This window comes from Nicotiana sylvestris, chromosome 1 (assembly GCF_000393655.2).
Source record: "Nicotiana sylvestris chromosome 1, ASM39365v2, whole genome shotgun sequence".
In the NCBI taxonomy this organism is placed as follows: Eukaryota; Viridiplantae; Streptophyta; class Magnoliopsida; order Solanales; family Solanaceae; genus Nicotiana; species Nicotiana sylvestris.
The window spans coordinates 183066889-183079549 of record NC_091057.1 but is presented as its reverse complement, the minus strand read 5'-3'; the positions used below and the strand labels follow the sequence as shown (position 1 = coordinate 183079549).

At 34.2% G+C, this 12661-nt stretch overlaps 2 protein-coding genes and 1 long non-coding RNA gene across 4 annotated transcripts; 1 reads left to right on the top strand and 2 right to left on the bottom strand.

Moving 5' to 3' along the window:
- The first annotated feature begins 2310 nt into the window (after window positions 1–2310).
- Window positions 2311–5072, top strand: LOC104217288 (uncharacterized). The gene is made up of 6 exons (XM_070157456.1): window positions 2311–2656; window positions 2829–3033; window positions 3181–3731; window positions 3906–3995; window positions 4168–4514; window positions 4719–5072. The coding sequence occupies exons 1-6, from the start codon at window positions 2311–2313 to the stop codon at window positions 5070–5072; spliced, it is 1893 nt and encodes a 630-aa protein (XP_070013557.1).
- A 773-nt stretch (window positions 5073–5845) lies between these two features.
- LOC138877807 (uncharacterized) lies at window positions 5846–7856 on the bottom strand. The gene is made up of 4 exons (XM_070157448.1): window positions 7612–7856; window positions 7385–7508; window positions 6178–6716; window positions 5846–6092 (listed from the first exon to the last, which is right to left on the bottom strand). The coding sequence occupies exons 1-4, from the start codon at window positions 7854–7856 to the stop codon at window positions 5846–5848; spliced, it is 1155 nt and encodes a 384-aa protein (XP_070013549.1).
- A 208-nt stretch (window positions 7857–8064) lies between these two features.
- On the bottom strand, window positions 8065–8502 carry LOC138881216 (uncharacterized). Of its 2 annotated transcripts, none has more exons than XR_011403381.1 (3): window positions 8448–8502; window positions 8279–8359; window positions 8065–8147 (listed from the first exon to the last, which is right to left on the bottom strand). It is a non-coding gene; the product is annotated as an uncharacterized lncRNA (long non-coding RNA). The 2 variants fall into 2 exon arrangements; XR_011403382.1 differs by having other exon boundaries at window positions 8082–8162.
- Window positions 8503–12661: the final 4159 nt, after the last annotated feature.

Below are 12661 nucleotides of genomic sequence, written 5' to 3'. Positions count from 1 at the left end.
GACGGGTCGTTTAGCAAATCTCACAACCCTCCCAGAATAATAACGTGATAGCCTCTTTAAGCGCGTATTTAATGATTTTACCTTCTTAAAATCGGGTGCGCATTTATGTGACCCAAATCCAAATCTCGACGGATTCGAAATGTATTTCTAATCACGGGTACATTGATTGTGACGTGGTTCGAGATGCATGTCCATGACGTCGCAAATTCCTTTTAAAAGTAGAACGAGACGAGCCTCGTCAAACAAAAATGTACACAGCTGCGGGGCCCTCTAACTGTATATATATTAAAACACTTAGAATTCGGGACAGGCCGTTTAGCGAATTTTTCGGCCTTCCCCAAAACAACAATACGCTAGTTGCTTTAGGCGCGTCTTAATAATTTATTCTCCTTAATTCGGGTGCACATTTATGTGACCCAAATCCAAATCTCAACCGAGTCGAGATATGTCAATAACCACGGGTGCATTGATGTAACGTGGTTCGAGATATGTTTTCACGACGTTGCAAGTCTTGATAAAAAACAGTAAATGATAAAAGCGGTTAAAAGTTAAATTTTGCACATAAGTTCACACTTGTATAAAATCAGATAATCAAGCCGAATATAACAGTTGAGCGACCGTGCTAGAACCACGGAACTCGGGAATGCCTAACACCTTCTCCCGGATTAACAGAATTCCTTATCCGGATTTCTGGTGCGCAGACTGTAATATAGAGTCATTATTTTCCTCGATTCGGGATTAAAATTGGTGACTTGGGACACCCTAAAATCTCCCAAGTGGCGACTCTGAAATAAATAAGCAAATCCCGTTTCGATTGTCCTTTAATTGGAAAAAACTCCCTTGCGCCCTCGCGGGTGCGTAAAAAGGAGGTGTGACAATACACATTTGATATAAATATGATACATATGTGATACACAATGTGATACACCTATTATTTTTCATGTTCATCTTGTACTTCGAATTTTCAATTCAAACCACCACAAAACTCCACCAAATCATCTCAAAATTGAGATTCAAGCTCCTTAAGATGCAATCAATCTATTCTAATAACACCCACTCAAAAGAAAGTAAAAATTTGTTCTTTTTCTGTCTACAAATATCTAATTGACTAATATTGATAATATTTGGCTAATATTAATAATATTTTATGAATTGAATAATTTTTGTAATAAACTACTTATAAATGGACAGTATTTTTCCTTAAATTAAAGAAAACTTTTCGCAACAGAACACTTCCAATTTTTTTTCTTTTTAATTAAGAAAAAAGAACTTTGCTAGAAAACGACGGTCCAATATTACTATTACTACTCATATAATCGGCCAACGAGTCAACCACCAACTTATACTTTACGGCACAAATAGCAATAATTGCAAAAAGAAGTAAAAGGGTGCAAGTTGCTTTTATAGGTGGGACAGCCTTAAGAACGTGAGTAAACGCCAGTAAAGGAATTCGTTTCAACGAAATTTTTTGAGATCCCACACATTTGACAATTGAAATTCCACTCAAATTTTGCCCGATTTAAGCTTTATTAATAGACTTGTAAGTTGATGTTAATTTACATATTTTTTATTTATTTGGGTTTGAGACTAACTATGTTTAGCTCAATTAATATATGAAATTCAACTAATAGGCTTAAGGAGTAGTCTTGTTATTTAATTGTATAGATTTTCGTTTAAAAAGATTTGATTCTCCCTCCTAAACCAAACGTGAACCTCTCCTGAAAACTTTCCTTTTTTCCTTTTCTATGACAGTGTGATTAGGAGTAACAATTTGAGCTCAAACCTATTTTATCCGCTCAAAGGTTTGGCTGGTCATTGACTCGCCTATTTGTTGAACTCAACCTATCTTCATCTAATTCATTTAAGGGATTTTTACCTATTTATATCATATATCAAATCTTATTACCAAAAATGTTCATAATTTGTTATTTATCCGTGCAGTCCACACTTTTACTACAAATTATATACCAATCCAAAAATAGGTAGATTTTGCCATTAAAAAGCCCTAAAATGAAGGCACCAGATCTGATGTGATCCTGTCAACGATTTTATTCGAATTTTGAAACTGAAGGAGATCTCTCTTCCTGATGAAGGCACCAGATCTGATGAAGGCACCAGTTGCGTAATTCTCTCCTTCCTCAACAGAAAGAGATCTCTCTTCTCTCACTCAACTACATTTCTAAAAAAACGCAAGCTACTGAAGCTCAATACAAATTGTAGAATACAAAATTTCTCTTCGTCGATATCAGTACTCAAATTGTAGAAACTATATCTGTTCTTCGTCTTTTTTCCTATCAACTACACGAAATCATGTCAAAAATCCCAATAATGCTGAAATCGAATGGTAATTGGGATAACTATGGCAGATTTAGAGATTTTGAAGTTGATGCCATTGTGGTAGATGATAATGCAAGCTACGGAATTCTCAGTTCTACAATTGCAGAACAATTATCGATTGATACATCGGATAAAATTATAGAAATCAAATACATTGTGAACGAGAATTGTCCTCCAATGGAGATTAGGAATGTTATGGGGGTTCGTGTGTACATGAAAACCAAAAAGGAGAATAAAAACTTAGGTTCGTATCCTTTATGTATAAGCGTAAGAGATTTCAATATGGAATTGGCAATCAACAATGAAAGCACCAGTGCAGGTATGTTTGATTCGACATTGCAGAGAGTTATGGTGTTACTATGTTATCTACAATATTACTACAATTACCTACAATTAAACTACAAAGCTCACATAGTACTGAAAAGGATAAAGCAATGTTGCTTTCAAAATTATCTACATAGAAACTACATTTATGAATTTATTGTTTGCAGGTTCGTCTGGATCCCTAAACTTACTTGAATTTCCATCCTCACCAGCTATAGAGGAATATCAAAGTGAAATAATAACTGAATCTACGCAAACATATATTGAAGAAGGACAAGTTTATCAGGACAAGCAAACAGTAGCTGCTGCAATGAAGAATTATTCAGTGATGCACAAGTTCCAGTTCAGAGTAAAAAGATCTAGTCATAGAAGGTATGTAGTTATTTGGATAATATATCAGCAAAATCAGTGTATGATTGAAGATAGGTGGGTTTTATAAATTGTAGTTAAATTGTAGTCAGTTTGTAGTTAATTGTAGTTTTTTCATAAATTTGTGTAAATATTGTATTTCTTTTGTAGCTACTGGCTTATATGTGTTGCTGAAAGCTGTAAATGGCATTTCAAGGCAACGTCAATTAATGATTCGGCAATGTTCAAGATAAGAAGTTTCAGCCGTCAACACACATGCTGCCTAATGGACGAAACATTCATACAGCGCAAACGTACTGCAACAGTACTTGGTAGCATGGTCGTTCCAAAGTATTGTGATCCTAAGACTGTTTACACACCAAAGGACATACAAACTGACATGTTATCCGAACATGGACTGAACCTAAGCTACATGCAAGCATGGAGAGCAAAGGAAAAAGCTTTACAGTTTTTGAGAGGGAATCCGTGTGACTCCTACAACAAATTACCCAAATATTTTTATATTCTTGAGAAGAATTATCCTTGTTCTGTTGTTAAATTGAAGAAGGCAGCAGATGATTGCTTCTTATACGCATTTGTTGCTCTTTGTACATCAATAAATGGTTGGCAACATTGTAGGCCGGTAGTAGTGGTTGATGGGACATTCTTAAAGTCAGCCTACAGGGGGATTATGCTGACAGCAAGCACCATGGATGCAGCAGGTAAATAATGGAATAATTTTGTACTTATTTTGTAGACAGTCTTTAAAATGCAGTTAAATTGTAGTTATGTTGTAGTTATTTTGTAGTTATATAAAAGAATGTAGTTAACTTGTCTATATTCTCAATATATATTGTAGTTGTTATTTAATCATATTTTATGTCTTAAAAATGTAGGTACTATTTTTCCCTTGGCATATGATGTGGTTGATTCTGAAAACGGCGCATCTTGGAAGTGGTTCTTTGAGCAATTCAAGGAGGCATATGGTGAAAGACCTTCAATGTGTTGTTTCAGATAGGCATGAGAGTATACTGAAGGCAACATCAGTTGTCTATCCGGGCATGGCACACTACTCTTGCATGTGGCATATATGGACAAATATAAGGTCAAAATTCAAGAAGGGACATCTACAATTACATGAATTGTACTTTGCTACAGCACGGTCATACACTCTGGATGAATTTAATGAAAGGATGTTGAAGATTGAAGAGGTAGACCTGCGTGTAAAGTCTTACCTATATGATATTGGCTATCATAGATGGTCAAGAGTACATGCAACGGTGAATAGAACTTTTACTATGACGTCAAACATTGCCGAGTCGTTGAATGCTGTAACAAAAGATGCAAGAGAGCTTCCAATATTTGATCTATTTGAGTATATGAGGACTCTTCTTGAACGTTGGACAAAAGAAAAGTTATCGAAGGCAAAGGGTACTTTCACATACCTTGGTCACAAATACAACAAAGAATTGGAAGACAACAGTACATTATCTCAGAAACTAAGGGTAAGATATTTTTTTTTGGTGCAGTAGAATCAAAAAAGTACTAGCTGCAGTGTTTCCAGATTGTAGTTAAACTGTAGTCAAATTGTCGGTAATAATAGTTTGTAGATGAGCTGTAATATATTTGTTGCTGATTTGTAGGTAAATTGTTGATAATCCATTTTAATGATTGATGTATTATTATTTCTGTTTGGTCTTCAATTGTAGGTGAGGGCTTCAACAGATCATATACATACTGTGTTAGATGGTGTGAAGCGGTACATTGTGTGTCTAGAAAACAAGAAATGTAGCTGTGGACAATTCCAACTTGATGAACTTCCATGTGCGCATGCTTTGGCAGCATTAAGGCATAGGAATGAAACATACGAAAACTATTGCTCTCCGTATTACACAAGGAAGAGCCTTCTGCTTACCTATGAAATGCCAGTAAATCCTCTTCCTGATGAAGGCAAATGGGATGTGCCACAACATATTTTGGATGAGGTAGTAAAGCCACCGGCGGGAGATAAAAGGCAGCCAGGAGACCTCACAAGGAAAGATATAAAACATTTGATGAAATAAAGTCAAAGAAATACAAGGTGTCATGTGGCAATTGTGGAGGTGAAGGGCATAACAAAAGAACTTGCAAGAATGCGCCGAAAAAGAAATGAATATCATGTAGTTAGAATAGTTATTCAAAATAAATGTTAGTGAGCTCAAATTATCGGATTTTCTTGTGTAATTGTTTAAGTTTTTGAAGATGAATAAGAAGTATAAACAACAATTTGTGTATCTGCACTATTTATGTTTTTATGTATTCTGTCAAGCATCTAAAGTTGTCTTTTTTTATAGAATAGTTAAACTTTAATATTTACTGTATACAAAAAAACTGATATTAATAAAGAATGCATTCAACGTAAATTGTATCCAGATTGTAGTGAATATGTAGTTTAACTGTGTTAGAACTGTAGTCTTGTTATTCATATGTAGAGGAGTTGTAGTTAAAATGTAGTTTAACGTAGTTTAAATGTAGATAAATTGAATTTTTTGATAAACCTTGTTGATAAAAGATGGCTAAATTATTTATATGATTCCTGTATTTATTTTATCTTTCTGCTGTGTAACAAATGACAGTTATATACAGATATTACTTGGCACTTGAAGGTATTTATAAAAATAACTTGAAGATTAAAGTCAAATTGTAAGACAAAGCTGTTGCTGTAAAAATGTAATCAGAGTACTCGAGTATAATGTAATCAACAAAAAGTGTTGTAGAAAACCAAAACGACATATTTCCTACATTGTTTTCCAATTCAACTACCAAATTTCACAGACCAAACTAGGAACACAATAGTCTATTTCTTCTTTCGTTGCACTCTAGTCCTCTCGTTTTTTGCCGGAGCACCCTTCCTCCTTGCTAGCCTGCCAGTAACCTCACTCTCACTGATTGACCCATCTTCTTGCTTCTTTGTTGCATAGTCCCACAGTAGAGCTCCATAGCGTCTACGGTGTTGGTCAATATCAGAAAGATCTTCCTTTGGGATTGCCAAATCTCCAAGGCTAACATACTCCGCAAATGCAGCCACAAATACACCACAATCGCTGCATAAGATGAGAATTTTTAGTTATATAACAAATGATTAAAATAAAATAATTAAACATATAGAAAGGGAGATTATTTTTTTACACTGAGCCTTCCTTTTGTTGTGGAATCTCAGCAACCATCCATTGTATGTCGAGAGGGTCCGTAACTGGTTTCTCGATGTATGCCTTTGTGCTCTTGAAGTTAATGTCTTTACGTTTACCATAGAAACCAGTGCATGACAAATACAGAGGGATAATGATTGAAAACTTGTCAACCAATGTCTCAACTGTTTTATGACGGTTTGCTCTCACCATGGAATCATAAACATAAAGTTGTCTGTCCTTTATGTCAAAAACTAGCAACAACCAATGGAAGTTCTCTACAAGGTTCACAGGTATGAGCACATAGTCAACAAGATCCCAGGCAACATTAGCAAGAATTCTGTACCCAAGAATATATTCTCCAACATCATCCTCGGGTTTAACAACCGAATACCTTTGTTCCGGTGGAGAACTTATGAACTTGTCATAGATTCTTTCAATCTTTGTCTTGAACAAGCAATCCGTGGTTGTGAACCTAGTATTATTGTTGGGGCCATATTTGCCTCTTTTTCGCAGATAATACATAATAACATCAATGTGCTGCCAAAATAGAATAAACATATACAATAAGGTACGGTGTAACCACACTTGTCTACAAGACAGCTACAGATTAACTACAATTTGAATTTATTAAAAACTCTAACAGATTGCTGCAAATTAGCTACACTATAACTACAGAAATATAACAGTTAGTCCAAGTACCTCACAAAATGTAATTTAATTGTAGTTTGTATGAACCATAGTGAACAAGTACTATATGTACAATTGACCCATCAGACTACAAAACAACTACACATTAACTATATTTATGCACTGTCTACATTTATTCACTATACAGAGGAACAAATGAAACATACCACCTAACTTAAGGTCCCAATAATCAGCAAGTTCAACCTACAGTTAATATTAATAGGCACAATCACAAGCTCTACAATATTACTACAAGGTAACTACAGTTGTGGTACACAGAGATTCCAAGTCAGTCAAAAGTACCAAAATTCCAGTTTGTACATACAATCATCATCACATATGATACATAAGGTCCATAAAAAGCAAAATTTCACAGCTGAGACATAAATATAGTAACATATATATGTTGTCTACAATATTACTACAATTACACATCATAGCTGAAAAATAAACTACAATTACACTACACAGCTGAAGACAAAACAGATATTGTGAATGATTATGTTCTTTATACTTACTGTGTTATTGATGACTTGTCCGGGGTGAGCAAGGGCATAAAACCAGTCCTTATCAATCTTTTCACAACCAAAATCCAACCAGGGCTTGATTTGGTTATCCTTCTTGGAAAAGTAATATTTCCTCCTGTAATAACAAAAAAATATCAAATACAAAAAATTGACAAAATGAATTACAATTTTAAAGTATAAAAATGGTGAACAGACAGTGTAAAATGAAGCATTCATACCTCCTAGATACTTTATCACTACGAATGTATAACCAGTTGGTGAACCTTTCTGTCAATTCAGGATCTACATTTTCACCTATGACACTTGTGAAGGGGTGCTTGAGGTAAAAAAATTTAGGTCCAACAGATGTGCTGCCTCCAGAACTATACAAAGATGTGAAAGGTGATCGTGCATGTTTTCCCGGTTGCCTGGTTCTACCGGGATGAACAGGGGTTGATTCATCTGGTATGGGCTCGCCATACATGACCAACTGTGATAAGTTTTCTGGCAGCTCAAAGTCATCCAATGTCAAACCTTTGTTGTCAATGCCTTCAGGAACAACTTTTTTATCAGTGCCTTCAGGAACAACTTCAGTCACAGTCACACCGTGAATTGGCGACTGTGAAACTTCACCTTCTGTAGATAATTGTAGATCTATGTAGTTATGAACAGTATTATGGAGTTATAGAGAATATAGAGAATATATTACCTGCTTGTTGTGCCTCAGCTACTTCATCAATTACTGGTTCTTCCTCAATATTTCCTTGTAGATGTTCTGCTGAAACTTCAGCTTGAATGAATAATTGGAAATGAGAATTGTAGATATATGTAGGAATATGTAGTTAAGGTGTAAATTATTAAAATTTTGCATAAAAACCTTATTGTAATGAAGGAATGGTTCTGTACCTGCTTTATATGCCTCAGCTGCTTCTTGGAAGTCAGGATATAAGTCAACATGTGGTTGAAAATGTTCTGGAGAAATTGTAGCTGCAACACATAGTAAAAAAATGATTAGTATAATTAAATAATACTGTCTTGAAATTTGTAGATATGTATGTAGGAATTTTGTAGATACCTGTATTGCTTGTGCTTCCATGCAGTTGATCACCAGCATTGAACTGGAATTGCTGGTTTTTCTCTCCTTGATGTTGGTAATTATTTTTTGTTGAACTACCAGCAAACTACAATTTTGGGGAATATTTGAGACTACTTTATTCATATGTCTTAATTAGTCTTAGTACAAAATTATATGTAAATTCTTACCTTTGACTCGTCCAAATCAAACCTCTTGTTTATCACATTCATAACACCCTTCAAAGATTGATCTATGAACTCTCGAAGGCTTGAGAGTTCCTCAAAAACATCCTTCCTATAGGCATCTAACTTTACATCAACCTAAAAATTAAATATATAATTAGTTGGTAATCTTATTCTAACTGCTACAGTTACACTACAATTCAACAAACTATAATTGTTATAGATTTATACCACAAATTAACTACAATGTATAACATACTATAATTGTTATGTAATGAAGTCAAAATGTAGCAAATTATGTCAATATATTGTAGTTATTCATAATACCTGCACAATCCCCTTTTCCAACTTCATGAGCTTGCTACTGACAGATTCAATGTCCTCTTGACAATCTGTATATTTGGGTTCAAATGATGGAGAAGCAGCAGTTGGAACATGTGATGGTTGAGCACCATGTTCATCTTCATATTGAATCTTGTCTGGCAGATTAAGCACTCCAAGCTCTTCTCCAGATTCAATCATGTTTGTGAACTGAATGATGAAAATAACAGTTAATTCAAGTGACAAAAAAAATGTAGATTCAATGTAGTTATTATGAATGTAATTGTAGCATCATACAAAAGTGGAAAAAAATACCTTGATCCACTCAGGCTTGATCATCTTCTCTTCAATTGCAGTTAACCAAATCTGCCCCTTTGTAGCTGACCATCTTAAAATGCGAGGTATAGATTCAGAACATCTCGTAGCAAGCTCGGTGCTGACGGACGAGCAACACTCATATAGCCACACTTGCAAGGCTAATGAGCATCCCCGTATCAGATAAGAATGTACATGGGGATTAAGACGATGTCGGACAGATTCAATAACCTGCTTGAAGGATTTGATACCCCATGGGTATGACTCAAAATTACCAGACTCTATTAGAAAGAACATAAACTTGTCTATGAAAGTCACATGGTCTTTATCAGAAGGACAAACAAAAAATTCCAACATATAAAGAATGCACAACTTCACCGCATCCACATCGTTTGCCCATGCTTTATTAGTCACTACATTTTTCAAATGCCATTTCTCAACCCTTTCTTTGTTCGGAAAATATGTATTCATTAAAGGGCTAACATAGGTGGAAGTGTAACCATAGTCTGAAAACTTATTCACACAATTAAGACCAGTTATCAACCCAAATTCTCTCAAGGAAAAATTCAATTTTTCACCCTTAAATAGTACTGAAAAATATGAGTCAGTAGACTTTGTCAATTCATACTTCATCAGAAGATGAAGTGATTGGTTTTGCATACAGATTGTGGGGAGACCTAATAAGTAACCAAAACAAGTTTTTTTGAAAACCCTTAAAGCATTCAGAGAGAGTAAAGCTTGTATCTGGCTAGGTATGCTAGGATCACACAAACTGTGGAATCTAAGCACACCATAATCAACATTTTGTTGTGCAAAGTAAGGTCCATTCTGTAGAAAATATAAAATTAATGAACATTAGTAGTTTGCATAAAAAGGAAGCAGTAATCTACATATAACTACATGACAAATACAAAATATAACTAGAAGAAGAATAGCCTACCCACACCTATAACTACAAAACAATAACAGAAGAACAATGCACGTGTAAACATTATCTACAGGATGTAACAGTTACTTCAAGTATCTCACATAAATGTAGATTAACTGTAGTTAGAATGAAGTTAAATATATGAGCTATACAGGCTACAATAAAAAATATCATATCTACAATTTAACCATCAGACTACACATCAACTACAAACTAACTACATTTATACACTGTCTAAGAGTCACAGTTCCAATTAAACTACAAAATTGAGACAAAGAATCTACAAAACAGTTACTTCAAGTATCTCACATAAATGTAGATTAACTGTAGTTAGAATGAAGTTAAATATATGAGCTATACAAGCTACAATAAAAAATATCATATCTACAATTTAACCATCAGACTACACATCAACTACAAACTAACTATATTTATACACTGTCTAAGAGTCACAGTTCCAATTAACCTACAAAATTGAGACAAAGAATCTACAAAATTAGGACAACACCACATTTTACCAAAATACACTTGAACAATCAAAGAAGAACAATGCACGTGTAAACATTATCTACAGAATGTAACAGTTACTTCAAGTAACTCACAAAATGTAGATTAATTGTATTTAGAATGAAGTTAAATGTAGCAGCAATACAGGTTGCAATGAAAAATACCATCTCTACAATTTAACGATCAAGACTACAAATCAACTACAAACTAACTACAGTTATAGACTGTCTAATAATCACAGTTCCATTAAACCTACAAAATTGCGACAAATAATCTACAAAATTAGGACAATACCACATTTGGCCAAAAAACACTTGAACACTAAATTAACACTTGAACAACAGATTTTTACAACCAAAATCAAACTACAAAACAGTGAGGAAACATAAATAGTGTTTACCTTTATTGAAATTTTTTCCTTAACCAATTTTGGTACTTTTTTTGAGGGTTTCTTCTTTTTTGGTTTTGATGAAGAAGGAGAGACCTTAGGTTTTTTCACAGATGGAACTTTGGGGGAATCATCTACAAAATCGTCATCTACACTCAACTCTTTCCCCTTGCGTTTGAGTTGTTTCTCGACTAGTTTATCAACTCCACCAGCATCAACATCGTGCAAATGCTTGCTTCTCATTTCCGCACGAATTTGTCTAGGAGATGAAATACCAGTATTTTGTTCACTTGCATGCGTCGATTGTGGGGTTTTGGGTGGTGATTTTAGTGTTAAAACACCCAAATCAAAGGTTGGAATATCAGCTAATATAGCTTTTGATGATTTTTTTGGGGAGTGTTGGTTTTTTTCATGATTTAGGAGTTGAAGACAAAGATGGAAGTGAATTCAAATCGTGGGGGATACAACTGAAGGTAATTAAGTGGAGAATAAAGTGATGGTAATTGTGGGTGAGAAGAGATTGTACGAGAATGGGGGAAAAACTGAAGGTAAATCGTGGGGGGGAGGAGAGAGAGGCGGGTAAACGAAATAACGTGAAAATACGGTCCTAAAATCACGCCTACAATAAATGAAGGAATAATTATACCCTTAATTTGAATTATGGTATATAAATGGTAATTTGGTATGCTTAAATGTAATTAACACAATCCTTAAACAATGAAGGTAATAAGGTTTGATATATGGTATAGATAGGTAAAAATTCCTTCATTTAAGTCCAGTTTTAATTTTTAGCTTAAATTGATTCACGAGTAATTTTGCTAAAATATCTTTAAAATATTTTTTTTTGTTTGATATATTATATATGACCATAAAAAAAATTTATTTGATAATTAAATAATTCATAAGAAAATAATACACATTAATTAAAGTTTGGTAAGAGTTGGGTTGGGTTCAACTTGATCCAACTCATCTCAATTCAAGTTACTTTTGGGGATCGATGACCCGCCCATTTATTAATACAATCCATTTTGACCTGCCCAGAATCATTCCAGTCCGCCCATCCAACACCTATAAGTGTGGTTAACGTATGCGCCTCTCAATTAATTTGTTGGGATGAGTATTTTATTATTTCACCAACACATGGACGTAACAATTTAATATCGACTACTCTATTAGATTTATCTAGAGGTGGCAAAATGGTCAAAAGAAAACAGTTATCTACCCATATTATCTATCAAAAAATGGATTGGATAATTAACCATTTCAGAACGGGTCGAATTGGATAAAGAACCATGTTATCCACTTAAAAATGGTTAACCAAATGGATAACTAATGTGTTTAACTTTTATATTTGTAAAGATTCAAATTGGGGTTTCTCAAGTTTGGAAGACTAGTAATTCTCTCATAAGTGATCATATTTAAGAAGTCATGGATAATATGGATATCCATATTATCCGCCGGATAAACCTGTTCTTTATCCATTTCAAATGCGGGTCAGATCAGATAATTTATCGCTTTTTAAATTACCTATTTTGACATGTTCATATCCAACCGGATACGCCCGTTTTACACC

Excerpts from the sequence above, each read along its gene's own strand:
- LOC104217288 (XM_070157456.1), top strand. The coding sequence starts at position 2,311 with ATGTCAAAAATCCCAATAATGCTGAAATCGAATGGTAATTGGGATAAC. Across the intron at positions 2,657-2,828 it reads CAATGAAAGCACCAGTGCAG|GTTCGTCTGGATCCCTAAAC; the intron begins GTATGTTTGATT and ends TATTGTTTGCAG. Across the intron at positions 3,034-3,180 it reads AAAAGATCTAGTCATAGAAG|CTACTGGCTTATATGTGTTG; the intron begins GTATGTAGTTAT and ends TTTCTTTTGTAG.
- LOC138877807 (XM_070157448.1), bottom strand. The coding sequence starts at position 7,856 with ATGTATGGCGAGCCCATACCAGATGAATCAACCCCTGTTCATCCCGGT. Across the intron at positions 7,509-7,611 it reads AGTGATAAAGTATCTAGGAG|GAGGAAATATTACTTTTCCA; the intron begins GTATGAATGCTT and ends TTGTTATTACAG. Across the intron at positions 6,717-7,384 it reads GACAAGTCATCAATAACACA|CACATTGATGTTATTATGTA; the intron begins GTAAGTATAAAG and ends CTATTTTGGCAG.